The sequence below is a fragment of the Empidonax traillii genome, unplaced genomic scaffold, assembly GCF_003031625.1.
Source record: "Empidonax traillii isolate 1590-97213 ecotype Southwest subspecies unplaced genomic scaffold, ASM303162v1 scaffold406:size580191, whole genome shotgun sequence".
Taxonomy (NCBI): Eukaryota; Metazoa; Chordata; class Aves; order Passeriformes; family Tyrannidae; genus Empidonax; species Empidonax traillii.
Window position 1 is genome coordinate 376,463 of NW_020955599.1, and position 13,436 is coordinate 389,898.

At 56.9% G+C, this 13,436-nt stretch overlaps 1 protein-coding gene and 1 long non-coding RNA gene across 2 annotated transcripts; both read right to left on the minus strand.

Moving 5' to 3' along the window:
• Window positions 1-2,230: 2,230 nt before the first annotated feature.
• On the minus strand, window positions 2,231-6,140 carry BHLHE40 (basic helix-loop-helix family member e40). Its single transcript, XM_027893788.1, has 5 exons — window positions 6,039-6,140; window positions 5,873-5,942; window positions 5,325-5,432; window positions 4,652-4,775; window positions 2,231-3,669 (listed from the first exon to the last, which is right to left on the minus strand). Exons 1-5 carry the CDS (start codon window positions 6,116-6,118, stop codon window positions 2,810-2,812), a joined length of 1,242 nt encoding a protein of 413 aa, XP_027749589.1. The 5' UTR covers window positions 6,119-6,140; the 3' UTR covers window positions 2,231-2,809.
• A 3,932-nt stretch (window positions 6,141-10,072) lies between these two features.
• On the minus strand, window positions 10,073-12,666 carry LOC114062419. The gene is made up of 3 exons (XR_003572372.1): window positions 12,565-12,666; window positions 11,699-11,796; window positions 10,073-10,417 (listed from the first exon to the last, which is right to left on the minus strand). It is a non-coding gene; the product is annotated as an uncharacterized LOC114062419 (long non-coding RNA).
• Between the last annotated feature and the right edge of the window lie 770 nt (window positions 12,667-13,436).

Sequence of the window (13,436 nt, forward strand, 5' to 3'; positions counted from 1 at the left end):
CCCTGGGCTCCTGCCTCTCTCTGCAGAGTCCCAGAGATGCTGCAGCCCAGAGCTGAGCGATGCTGGACCAGTTGGGCCCTTAAACACTCCCCACGTTTTGTGCTTTGTCTGTGAAAACCCCAAAATCCCCCCCAGAAGTGGCTGTGCCCCATCCACACAGAGGCAGCACCGCCGGGAAACCGAGTCCTACCACCCATCCCTTTGCTTCTCCCACCCTGCGCCTCTGGGAGAGGTTTGGATCAACATCATCTTGTGCAGAGACCAGATGTGGGCCATACCCCCAGCTCCTGCAGCAGCAGTGAGTGAAGGCACAGGGCTGCTCCACCACCCGAGCACCAGCTGAGAGTCCCAAACCAGGGACACCCGGGACACGTGGAGGTAGCAGGGATTGCTCTCAGCAAAGGCAGGACTTGGCCCTTGCACCCCTCAGCCTCAAGGGGCCGGTGGGCACCGTCCTGGCAGTCCTGTGGCAGCTCTGACACAGGCTGAGGGCCCTGGCAAAGCAAAACCAGTTTGCAACAAGCCCGTTTTCCACCAGGTACCAGGCAAAGCCTGTGGAGACGCCGCATCCTCCCTGGCGAGGGGCTGCCTCCTCCCCATGGAGCTCGGGGCCCAGGAGCCAAATGCCAGCCACAGGGAGCACAACGTGACATCAGGAGAGAGCAGGAAAGCCAGCCAGGCTCTCCTGGCACCTCCCGTGGCTTGGGAGTGAAAAAAAATCCCTGGAGGTGCCAAGGGAGTTAAAATAAATAAATATCCCTGGTGACAGGGGTAACGGGACCCTGAGCTCCTTGGGGCACCCATGGCAGAGGAGCCGTGGGGGGAGTGAGGGGAGTCCTGCTCCTGCCTGCACCCCGAGATCCCCACTCCTGCCTGCACCCCGAGAGCCTGCTCCCCTCTGCACCCTGAGACCCTGCTCCCCTCTGCACCATCCCATCGCCATCCCCTGCCTGACCAGACCACACGGAATGACCCTGCTCAAACATTTCAAAGCACAGGAGGCAAACCCTTATCTTCCACAGGAAAAGAATTATTTTATTAAGCATTTTTAAACAACTACTTAACATTTACTCAAGATAAAAATATGTACAATATCCCACCTTGAGAAGGAGGCTCCAAAATATAAACACTGTACCTCTCCCGAGAGAAAAACGGAATATTCTTCTCCTCAAAAAAAAAAAAAGACAACCCAGAAACAAGAATACATTCATATTTCTCACTTCTTTATGCTCAAGTAGTTATACAAATAATAGACATCTGAAACGTTTTACCTTTTAATATCTTTATATAATATATATATATTTATAACAGGATTTTACAAATAAAGGCAACAACTGTTGTTTACCAAAAAAAAAAAAAAAAACAAACAAAAACCCAACAATAAAATAAACGTTAGAACACAATCTGCAATCAAGCATAGTGCATCTCAACAGCTGGTGCAACGGGAAGGCGACAGGAGGATCCAGACAATTGGGTTCTTCTGGCCACCAGTTCTCAAAACCAGTCAGAAAAAAAACCACCAAAGAGCACTGCCTTTTGCAGTGAAGTCTGGGGTTTTTTCCTTAAAAAAAAAAAAAAGGCTAAATGGGAGATGACGTTCCTCTGCAGAGAAAGCCCCTTGCAGTTTAACAGTGTCACCAGCCAACCCCCCTCTCTCCCACAGGGATGTGAGCCAGGGTTTGCCAAGGAGACTGAGGAATTCAGATGCTCAAACCCCGCCGGGATTGGACTCCCTTTGAAAATCCCAGCCTTTTCGTTTTCCAAAGGCACTGACAGGGGCACATTCAGCAGGGACTGTGCTGCCCACTCCGGCTGAACTGCTCCCCCTGGCACGGAGCTGCCCCCTGGAGCAGCTGGGCCGGGAAAACCTCGTGATTCCCGCCAGACCTGGTGAGACTGTACAGCAGCAGCGGGAGAGGCCGGAGTCAGGTGCAGCAAGCCAAGTGATCCATGGGATATTTCCTCCCCAACCCGGCCCGAAGTAGCAGCTCAAGTTACAGGAAGGGGCGCAGGTTAATTGATTTATTAGATGTATGGAAAGCTCCAAGCAGCAGCTACCTTTTATTTCTGAAAAACAGATAAATGTATCAGCGAAGATGTGGAGAGAAACCCATCTTAGGTCTACCTGACCCTGCATGACCAAGCAGTGACCACTGCCCTGCTCCTCCTACGCTGCTGGTGGCATTGCCACCACCACAGTGACCACTACCCTGCTCCTCCTACGCTGCTGGTGGCATTGCCACCACCACAGTGACCACTGCCCTGCTCCTCCTACGCTGCTGGTGGCATTGCCACCACCACCACACCCCGCCTGGGGTCACTCAGACCCCGGTGACCAGTGCAGCACCCACCAGTCCAGCTCGACCTGGACAGCAGAGCCGTTGCCCTCGGAGCCGCTCAGGGAAGTACCGTGTTTCACGTTCGGGTATTCTGGACGTGCAGACCCTCAAACCAAGTCTGCCCAATGGAATATTTCTTCACAGCTTTGCAGTACAGTCACAGCTGACCGAGTCAACTGTTGCTCTGTAGATGTGGAGAGGGAAGAAGGGCAGGGGTAAAGAACAAACCCCTTCTTTTTACTTTTTAATCTTTTGGAAGAAGTTGTGAATCGCTAAGCTGGGTGCATCCTTCATCCTTCTCCAAGCTACCTGACAGGTCAGAGAAAAGGGGATTTAGCTTCCTATGTGCAGTGAACTTTATCCCCACACCTCAGTCCAGCCAATATAGAAAAGTGAAACAGTCTCAAACTAAAAAAAAAAAAAAAACAAGAAAAAAAGAAAACAAAGGAAAAAAACCAGTCACACTGCACTTAGTCTTTGGTTTCCAAGTTCAAAGGAGGAATCTGCTTCAAAGCTTGCAGCAGAGCCGAGGAGTCGATGGGGGAATGGGCCGGGACAGGAGAAGGGAGTCTCTGGGGCATCAGCAGAGGGGGGGAGATTTTGTCGGGGCTCATGAAGCCCGTGAGTGCTGCGGCAGAGGTCGGCAGGCTGGGGTACAGCACGGGCACCGAGGCCGGGTACCAGCACTTCTCCAGCATGGGCAGGTAGGCGGTGGCAGACGGCGGGATCAGGTAGAAAGGCAGGCACAGGGGAGGCTGGTGAGCGTGGGGGCCCAGGAAGCTGCTGGAAGAGCCCATCATGTCGCTGCCGAAAGGGCCCTCGTCCTCGGGCGACTCCAGCCTGCTCCTTTTGGCCGGCGGGTCCTCAGTCTCTTGCTTAATAGAGCTTATTCTCTCCTGCACGGCGAACTTGAGGTCGGTATCCTTTTTGAAATAGGGCTGCTCGGGTTTGGAGTCACTTTTCTCCAGCTCCCCCCCGTAGCCGCTGTCCGTGTCCGTGTCGCTGCCGCTCTGCTCCCCGCTGGAGTGAGCGAATGTCCGCTGGATCACGGGCACGCAGTTCTTCCCGTGGCCCTCGCCCGCCGTGCCCAAGGGCACCGGCTTCTCCTTCAGGTCCACCATTTTGGGGGGGATGTCCCCGGCCTTGCGGGGGGCCCCGCCCTGCAGCACCTCGCTGGCCATGCGGTGCAGGTGGCTGACCAGCTGCGACGACTTCAGCTCCTTGCCGTTCTCGTGCTTCGCCAGGTATTGCAGCATTTCCTTGGCACACATCTGGAAACCCGATCGAAACATTTCCTGGCTGGAATCAAGGTTTCTCGATGACAGGTCACCTAAGGGAACATTAACAGAAAGAAATTAAAAATTAACAGCATGCTAAATAGTTCCACTTCCATCTTTGAGAGGGATCGGAGATGATATTGGACCTGGGGTACAGCACAGCCAGAGGGGACTGCGACGGTCACCCTGGACCCCATGAACAGAAATCCCGGGATTTCTGCAAAAATGGACATTTTCACTGGAACATCCACCTGTCCACTTTTACATAACAGCTTTAAGCTTATTTTTCATTCTGTATTCACTGCAAAATCCACCTTCAACAGGTGCTGGAGCACAGGAGTGAGTCAAGCTGTGCCTTCCCCAGGAACCACCCCGGGACCGCAGGGTGCACCTCGCCCTGCACCTCCGGGCAGGGAGCTCCGGGAGCTGCTCCACCAGCAGCTCCACCAGCCCCAGGCAGCTCCACTGCACTCCCCGTGGCTGCCGGGGCAGGGACGGCTCCTCCAAAAACTCAGTTTTGCTTTATCAGATTCACGTGAGTGCCACATGTGAAAACAGGAGGAGGAAGTGCACCTAAAGCTGATAAGCTGAAACACTGAGTCCCTTCTGTCTGCAGAGCACAGGCCAGCACAGTTATACAGAAACTTTAAAAAGGTGTGTACAAAAACCAGATTTGTATCTGTTTTCAGAGAAAAACAGCCAAACAAACCCAACTGGCTTATGTAAAGCTCACGAACACTAATAATGGGAAGATGTGGATAGCTCTAGAGAGAACCTCACAGCAAACCTGGGCTTTAACTACAACTACTTAAACCCCAGCTTGATTACAAACAACCCCACAGGGCACTGACCACGGTGAGAAATGCATCTTTTTTTGCAAGAGCTCGTAAGCAAAGCCAGAGAAAATGACAGTGATGAAAGGCCAGAGCTCCTGCCTCCTCCCTTCCCAGGAACGAGGTGGCACAACCACGTTTCGCAGCCTGCCCGGAGAGTCCCTCACACACAGGGGCTCGCACGGCACCGCTGAACACTCACCTGCCTGCAAACCACTCTGCAGAGCCATGATCTTCTGCTGCTGCTGCTCGATGAGATTGGTCAGTGCCTTCACGTGCTTCAAGGTGAGCTCCAGCACCACTGCCTTCTCCAGGTGACCTAAGGTCTGGGAGCACAGGGACAGGTTGGTGCCTGCCGCGGGGCTGGACACACAGGCAGGAGCCCGTGGGGCTGCCAGAGCCCTCCCAGCAGCCCAGGGAGGACGGGCACGGTGTGATCCTGAGCAGTGCAGGACTATAACCAACAATGTTCCACGGAAATAAGTTAAAAAGCAGGCTCCGGGAAAGGCTCTCACAGAACCCGATGGGTATTTTCGGACCAGCCGCGTAGCTCAGGAGAAGCCCTTTATTTATCCGTTCTGCTGCCCCTGCTGGCACCGCGACCTGAGCCCAGGCGAGTCTTGGGGAGCCCGGCCGGGGGCTCCTCTCGCCCGGCAGCGAGGGGGGCTGTCAGGCGGGCAGCTCCCGCAGGGACCCGCAGCTCATAAAGCCACCCGAGGGCTTCCCTCCCGGGAAAGTTTGGGATGCGCTTACAACCCGTCGGGGCGTGCAGCACCAGGGAGCAAAAACACAACCCACCCCAAATCCGCGGCGAAGCGGCAGCACAGACCCGTCCATCCCCCGGCCCCGGCGCTCCGCCCGCCGCTCGCACCTACCGTGAGCTTGAGGTGCTCGGGCAGCAGGTCCTTCAGCTGCGCGATGCACTCGTTGATCCTGTCGCGCCTCTTCTTCTCGATCAGCCTGTGCGGCAGCTTGTAGGTCTCCTGCGGGGTCGGGGGCAGCGGGTCAGAACCCCGCACGGCCCCGCTCCCGCAGCTCCTCCCGCCCCGTGTGTCCCGGGAGCGGCCGGTTCCCATTCCCGGGGCTCCTCCCGCCCCGTGTGTCCCGGGAGCGGCCGGTTCCCATTCCCGCTGCTCCTCCTGCCCAGTGTGTCCCGGGAGCGGCCGGTTCCCATTCCCGCAGCTCCTCCCGCCCCGTGTGTCCCGGGAGCGGCCGGTTCCCATTCCCGGGGCTCCTCCCGCCCCGTGTGTCCCGGGAGCGGCCGGTTCCCATTCCCGGGGCTCCTCCCGCCCCGTGTGTCCCGGGAGCGCTGCCACTGCCGGGGCGCGCAGTGCCCGAACCGCCCCGTTAACCCCCAATTTCCCCTCACCACCCCCCGATTTCCCCTCACCACCCCCCGATTTCCCCGTCACCCCGCAGTTACCTTGTTGTCCTCGCTCCTCTTCAGCCCCCTGCGGGGCTTGTACACCTGGTACATGTGCGCGAAGTCCAGCCTGCAGGGGTGCAGAAAGCAGAGCCGCGCGTTACCCCCGGCCCGGAGCCGCTCCCCACCCCGCGCCGCCCGGAGCCCCGCGGAGCCCCCCGCTTACCCCGGCAGGTCCGCGCCGTCCAGGGCGGGCAGTTTGGCCAGGCAGGCGGGCGGGGGCTGCGCGCTGGGGATGCGCTCCATGGCGGGGGCTCAGGGGCTGCGGGCGATGCCGGCGCTGCCGCTGCTGCTCATGCCGCGCCCGCGCCGCGCGGGCTGAGGAGCGGCGGGCGGGCCGCGGGCCGGGTTAAATGCGGGCGAGTGGGTGGACGGGAGCGACGTGCGGAGCCCTGTGACCGCCGGCACGTCTGGCGGCCCCGGCGCCCCCGCCCCGCGTCACATGAGCCTCACGTGGCGGCGGCGCGGGGGGAGGCGGGGCCGCCCCGACCGGCCCCCCCGCACGTGTGTCCCGGCGCGGTGGCACCGCCGCTCCGTGTCCCCGCTGTCCCCGCTGTCCCCGCTGTCCGTCCCCGCCGTGCCCGTGCTCCCCCACCGTGTGCGCCGAGATCGGGGAAAAATAACTCAACCCCCAAAAGCGACAAACGCGGACCCGGAGAAACCGGCGGCTGCGGAAGTTTGGAAGTGTGGGGAAAAAAAAGTAAAATATAACTGAGAGTCACTAAAATGTGGCTCTGGGTAAATGTCGGCGCTGCAGGGGAAGTTTAGGGCTGGTAGGACCCCATCCCTGGGAGTGTTCAGGGCCGGGTTGGGCAGAGCAACGTGCCCTAGTGGAAGGTGTCCCTGCCCATGGCAGGGAGGTGGAATGAGATGGGCTTTAAGGTCCTTTCCAGCCCAAACCATTCTGTGATTCAATGAGGTATTTTCAGGAGGAAATCCTTCCCTGTGAGGGTGGGCAGGCCCTGGCACAGGGTGCCCAGAGAAGCTGTGGCTGCCCCTGGATCCCTGGGAGTGTCCAAGGCCAGGTTGGACGGGGCTTGGAGCAGCCTGGGCTGGTGGAAGGTGTCCCTGCCCATGGCAGGGGGTGACACTGGAGGGGCTTTAAGGTCCCCTCCAGCCCAACCCACTCCGTGATTTCCCATGCTTGCATGAAGGATCTGCAGCCCGTGGACACTGTTGCAAAATCCTGAGTGATGATAATGGTGTGTGAGTACCTGCCAAGGCAAAGCTCTCCTGAAGGGCCGTGGTCACTTCCCTGCTGAATGCTGAGCAAGTAGAGGCAGGCTCATCTGATAAAGGGCGCATTTACCCAGATAAGGGAACAGCAGAGCTCCAGCCCAGAGCCACTGCTATCGCCTGCAGAGTCCTGGCCTGCTCCACCTCGGGAGGAATCCGAGGGCAGCAGGTACTGTGTGAGAGCACAAGGACTTTATGCAGGCGTTAACAGCACAGCACTGTTTCAGTGACTCCCTGAAAGATGCTTGTGTTGTCCCACTCAGCGTGGTCTTCTGGGTGTTTGGCAGCTGAGCCTGCAAACCTGGTGATTATGGCCTGGATTATGGAATCACAGACTGCTTGTGTTGGAAGGGACCTCAAAGACCATCTAGTTCCAACCCCCTGCTATGGGCAGGACCTGCTCCCCCATCTCGAGAGTCGCTGTGGTGCTGCAGCCCCACCACAGAGGAGGGGACGTGGGGACTGAAAATGGAGCACTGAGTACCAAAGGATCACAGCTCCGGGCTCTGCGTCTCTCACAGCAGAGCTTGTCTTTCCTTCAGGCACTGAAAAATTCAGCAGTAACCATCAGAGACATGGGAGTGCTGTGTTTGTCCCTGCTGCAGCTCAGGGGACCATAACCAGCCTCAGTAACGAGCCCTGGATCAGACAGTTCGTTCTCTCTCTGCCCCGAAGACCCAAGCTGTTATTTTCCAAACAAAGGGTGAAAAAAACACGAACAATTTTTCATCTGTCCCATCACTGCTCCTCTGTCCAAGGCAACAGAAATAATTAGAGCTTGCTGAAGCTGATTGCTAATGAAAAATGAGGTTTGGGGCCAACCTGCTCTTCATCTGAAGTTCAGGCTCCGAGAGTACGTGGACGGCTTCATGCCCGTGGATTGTCTGACTCCTGCATGCTCTTTGAGATATTTGGTACATTCCTGCAGTGGGTGGTGAGCCACAAATCAGGGTCAGAGGTAATCCCCAATTATTTAGCCCTTTTACTGTTCTCGTGCTTGCCAAACAATTCTCCATATCAGGATTTACTCATGACCTTAAGGGACGTTGCCAAGGATTTAGGAGTCCCCCTAAAAGGAGGATCCAAATGAAGTTATTACATTCTTGGGCATCAAGTTAGATTGCTCGAGAGTTGAGTTACATTTTCCTGGGGATCAGTTTTCAGAAGCGAGGGCTGATGCAATCATCAATTTGCCTTCTCGCTGGTGTTTGCTGAATTATTTCTATGTGGAGGGTTCCTTTACAAGGCACGATTCAGGCAGCAGCAAAATGTTTAGAAAGGCCGATTTCCTGAAGGCATCGGTGCAGCAGGTCTGCCGAGCGCTCCTCCAGACGGGCTGGGAGTCACAGGACCGCGGCAGCGCGTGGCCAAGGGGATTTGCAGTTATTTCCAGAGGCAGGAGAATACGAGGGCTCGGGGGCTGCTTTGAGGGAGGGCTGGAGATCCGAGCCGCAGGATCTGCCCCTTCCCTGGGACTGTCCCCTTCTGCCCACAGCGATTTGGGGGAAAACGTTCCGAAGATCCCTGGCACCGCCGTCTGATCGCAGCCTATGTGGGCAGCGCCGGGAGTTAACAGATGGGTTGTGGATTCGAGCTTACGATAAGGTTACTGAGGGTGGTTTTGTTTTAAAATGTCTCTTACTTAATATATCCATGAAGGCCAGGCATGTGCCTGTGGCCTGTAATCAAATCGCTGACTCTCCCTCTCTCTCATTTCCAGCAATCCCGTTTCGGGTTACTGGCACCGGAGGTGAAGGCACAGCCACGGCCCGGCCGCCGGGCTGGGCACCGGGCAGGATGCGCTCAGCCCTCGGCATCCTCGGCCCTGCAGCCTCCATCCTGACACCCACTGCTCTCTGAAGGAGGAAGGGTTTCTGTGGGAGTCTTTAAAGGAGCAGGGTGCTCCCCTGAGCTCGGGAAATGTGAGGGCTCTTCCTCTGAGCCTGGCAGCTCTCCAGCTGCAGCACCCAGCTCCGGGGTGGATGGCAGGCAGTGGGTGCTGTCAGCCAGGGGAGACAGTGCCTCTGTCAAACACAGCCCCACCATGGGGTCCGTGGTCCTGCAGTGCGTGGGTCAGTGTGGGATGTATCCAGCCAGGAGCTCCCAGGAGACCTGCTCATCCCATTTCCCGCAGCATCCAAGGCAGGATCAGGGGGTCCCGCCCCCCTCAGCCAAAGGCTGGGTCCCAAGGGACACTGTGGGACCTCCCATTGCAGGGTCTGAGGAGCAGTTTGACGCCCAGCAGGACTCTGGTAGCTGCAGAAGTTCAGTGTGAAGCCTGGTGGTTTCAGCTGTGCCTGTGACTCACTGTCGATAGCACAGCTGGCCGCGCTCGCTGCAGGATCACCCGCCAGTCGGGAGGAGAGATTTAATATTGCAAATATGTGCACCCATCGCTGCTTCATTACATTGGTTTAGGCTGCCACGGGCTCTGCTTGGATCAAGCACTGGGAAAACCCAGTGAGAGCTGTTGTCTCTGTGCCCTCCCTCCGGCACGACCCTGGAGCGCTGCCGGGCACGTGAGAGCTGCAGGAATGACGCTGGCATCGCTCAGCGAAACTCGCCTCAGGACTATTCAAATGAAAGCCATTCCCCTCTTTGAGAAGGGATGTTTGCCAGCACCCAGTGCAGCAGTGGGAGGAATATGTAGGTGGAAACTATTTGGAAGTGGCAAAATTTGTGGACATTAATAAGAGACTTTAGCCCACTTTGATACTGTGTTTAATAAAACATGCCGGCTTCCTGGTGACATCCTGCCCTGCCAAGCCCGGGCAGCTGGGAGCTCATGCTGTTTAACCAGTTCCCTGCTGGCTGGTTGCACCATCTCGTGAGAAAGAACCCCGGGCGAGCACACCCGGCACACCCCGGGGCTGAGCACGGCCCAGCCTCCGTCTGCACATGGCCTGGACCGGGAATCTGGGAATGGGGGCTTGGGAGGGACCTCAAAGATTATCCAGCTCCAACCCCCTGCCATGAGCAGGGACACCTTCCACTAGCCCAGGTTGCTCCAAGCTCCGTCCAACCTTGGACACTCGCAGGGATGGGGAGTTCACAACCTGAGAGCCATTTCAGAGGTGACATCGGGGTGCTGCGCTGGCTGGGTGGTCTCTGCAGAGCTCAGGTGATGGTGAGGGGTGATCCGCTGTTTGGAGGGGCTGGGAGGAGCAGGAGTCTCCTCTCCTCCTGGTGACAGGTTGTCTGGTGCCTGCACTGCACGGAGGGATCTGATCACATCCCTCCTCCTGCCTCACATCAAACAGTGAGTCAGCGCTGGAGCCCCGTCAGATGTCTCTGCTCCGGCTTTCATATCTGGGAAAGCAGGGAGGATGGTGCTCTGAGTATGCAAAGCAAGGAAAGCAGGGTGCCTTCAGATCTGCCCCTTGGAAAATACCACGGTGTTTGTTCTGCACTGGCACCCACGCACCCCGTGGAATCGGCACCGCCGGGGCTCGGAGTCTGGGGAGATGTTGATCTTTCTGGGGGCCGCAGGTAACAACAGCCACGGGGCCAAACTGCATCACCTCTGAGTCAAATATTAACATAGAAAATACTCTGAACTCGCTAACTGGGTTAAAAAAATGATGCACACACCCCTAAAAATAATAGTAATAAAATAAAGCCAGAACAGACAGAAGAAGGGCCTGAGAGTGTGTTCCTCCTGCAGGTCACGTCAGGACATGGATGAGCCCTCTCACCTTGACCTCTGAACCCCAAGGCCTGTGTGACCTGTGGGCTCACAGGGTGTGAGGTGCCCAAGGATTGGGCCAGGGGGGATTTGGTTCCAGCTGTAAATGCCATCAGCACAGTGGCAGAGCTTGGGCTGCTCGTCAGGGCACAGACAGAGGTGGAGGAGGATGTGGCAGGTCCGCCTGGGGAGCTGGGGAGACAGAGCCTGGCAGCAGCTGAAGAGCTGCCCAGGGAGGTGGTGGAGTCACCACCTCTGGAGGTGTTCAAGAGGCATCTGGATGTGGCACTTGGGGACGTTGTTTAGGGGTGGTTATGGTGGTTCTGAGTTGATGGTTGGATTGGATGATCTTGAAGGTCTCTTCCAACCCTTATGATTCTGTGTGGTTCTGGGAGGGGGCACATGGGGAGCCCAGCTGGACTTGTGCCAGGATGCCACCAACTCCTGTGGCTGGAGATAAGGGAGAACAAGCCTGAGTGCTGCATGTGGAGCTGCTCATCCCAGCCTGGTCTTTGTGTGATCCTATGGGATCGAGTACCTGCGTGTGTGTGGGGTGCCCCATGGCTGGCCCAGGGCTGCAGCTGCCTGCATTAACCAGGCTCTGCTTAAAGGCGGGTGGATGTCTGGTTGGGAGAGGAAAAGTGATTATTGGCACTCCAACTCATCAGGACTTAATGAACATTTGGCCCCTTGGAAGAAATGGGATGCAAAGAAAATGAAGTCAGAAGGGGAAGTGCAGGTGCACAAGCTCATTCGCACCAGGCTAGACAAATCATACACATGAGATTGTTTCCTAGTCAGGCAGACTTAACAAACCCTTGGACACGAATATCATTCAGCTCTGGGGCAGTCTGGAGCAGCCGTGGGAGAATGCAACCCGTCATTTTCTAAATAAGAAGCCAAACCTCTGAATCCAGATCCTCCTCCTCCCAAAGTCCTGGTCTGATCCCATGTGCATCATGAGCCAGATGTGGCTTGGGCATTACTGCTGCTGCAAATTCAGCTGAAATAAGCACAAAGAGGAATTAAATGGAATAGGAAATATTCACGGTGGATTTGTGCCTAATCAAGATTACACACAGCTCTGCTGACTGTGCTCCTCTGGCGGGGAGCCCGACCCCTCCTGGATCCCCCCTGGACCCCTCCGTGACTCACAGAGACACCTACTCTGCACCTCGGGTGGAACGTGCCCATATTTAGGGAGAAAACACAACCCACCAGGACAGAGAGAGAGGCAAAGGACACTCGAGGCATCCCCACGAGCAGTAGTAGTTGACAGGAATGTCTCTCATAGTGCCCTTCCCTCTGTATCAGCAGGGATCTGGCTGAGAAGTCCTGGAGCAAACCACAACTGAGGGTGTTGCTGTCTTCCCCAAATACTTTCTCTAATGAGGTTTTTAAATAGTTTTGCCCCGCCTACACTGGCAGCCAGAGCACTTTCATCTCCAGGTGAATGGGAACCGAGGTGGGACTCAGCTGTCTGCCGGGAGGATCATTTCCATATTGCAGGAGGCGGCAGGAGAACCCGCGCAGGGGCAGGGAATGCTCCGGCTCCTCTCGGAGCTCATCCCGGCACAAACGTTCACCTCGAGCGCCGGTGTTTGAAATGCAGAGAGCTCGCCGGCAGGGTGGGCTGGCAGGACAGGGGGTGCCTCTCGGTTTACACCCTCACGCCCATGAGAACGGCCAAGAGCCAGCAGGTACCCGCTGGAAAAATGAGGTTTGCGAGCAGGACTCAATTTGTTACAACCTGCTCCGAGTAACCGCACACCTTTCGTTCTTAGGTGGCAAAGATCACGTCTGTCCCGGAGGGTTTTTGGTGGGTGTGGAAGCACTTTCCACAGAAGCGCATCTCGCCCCCTGCCCAGCGCTGGCTGCCGGCGGAGCGGCGCTGACGCCGCTGGGAGGGAGTGCTCGCCCACCCGAGTGCTCGCCCACCCGAGTGCTCGCCCACCCGGCTGGAAAAGACCTGCAGTATCATCCAGTCCCCCCTGTGCCCGATGCCCACCCTATCCCCTGCCAATGCCTGACCACCCTTTCCAGGGAGAAATTCCTCCTGATGGCCAGCCTGCCCCTCCCCTGGCACAGCTGGAAGCCGTTCCTTCTCATCCTGTCCCTGGTTCCTGGGAAAACAGGCTGACCCCCTCCGGCTCCCCCCTCCTGTCAGGGAGTTACTGAGAATGAGGAGGTCCCCCCAAGCCTCCTCCTCTCCAAACCTGCCTCCACAGAGTTGTCTCCCATGGGGATCATGAAATCCTAGAATATCCTGAGTTGGAAGGGACCCACCAGGATCATCCAGCCCAGCTCCTGGCCCTGCCTGGGACACCCCAAGAATCCCACCAGAGTAGGCACCGTGTTGGCCTCACACAGCTGCTCTGAGGGGCTGAGTGTGGGGTCTGAGAGGTCAGACGGGGCTCTTCTTCTAAGAGAAAAGGAATCATTTCATCCCAAAATATCCATGTGGGCTATATCCCAATAATCTGGGGAGACAGAAATGGCCACACAAGCTCATTACAACTGTCCCTTCTCATTTTATAAACTGCACGTCCGTGGGATGGAAATAAAGTCCCAGCCCTGGGGAGCTGTGAACATCTGCAGCTGCTGCCCAGATGTGGTTGCCCGGAGCCTGTGCAGAGGTTTCAG

What these genes read in the sequence shown, in the direction of transcription:
- BHLHE40 (XM_027893788.1), bottom strand. Translation starts at nt 6,118, where the DNA reads ATGGAGCGCATCCCCAGCGCGCAGCCCCCGCCCGCCTGCCTGGCCAAA. An exon ending in AGAGGAGCGAGGACAACAAG is followed by an intron (nt 5,433 to 5,872) that starts GTAACTGCGGGG and finishes CCGACCCCGCAG; the next exon opens with GAGACCTACAAGCTGCCGCA. An exon ending in CCGAGCACCTCAAGCTCACG is followed by an intron (nt 4,776 to 5,324) that starts GTAGGTGCGAGC and finishes CTGTGCTCCCAG; the next exon opens with ACCTTAGGTCACCTGGAGAA.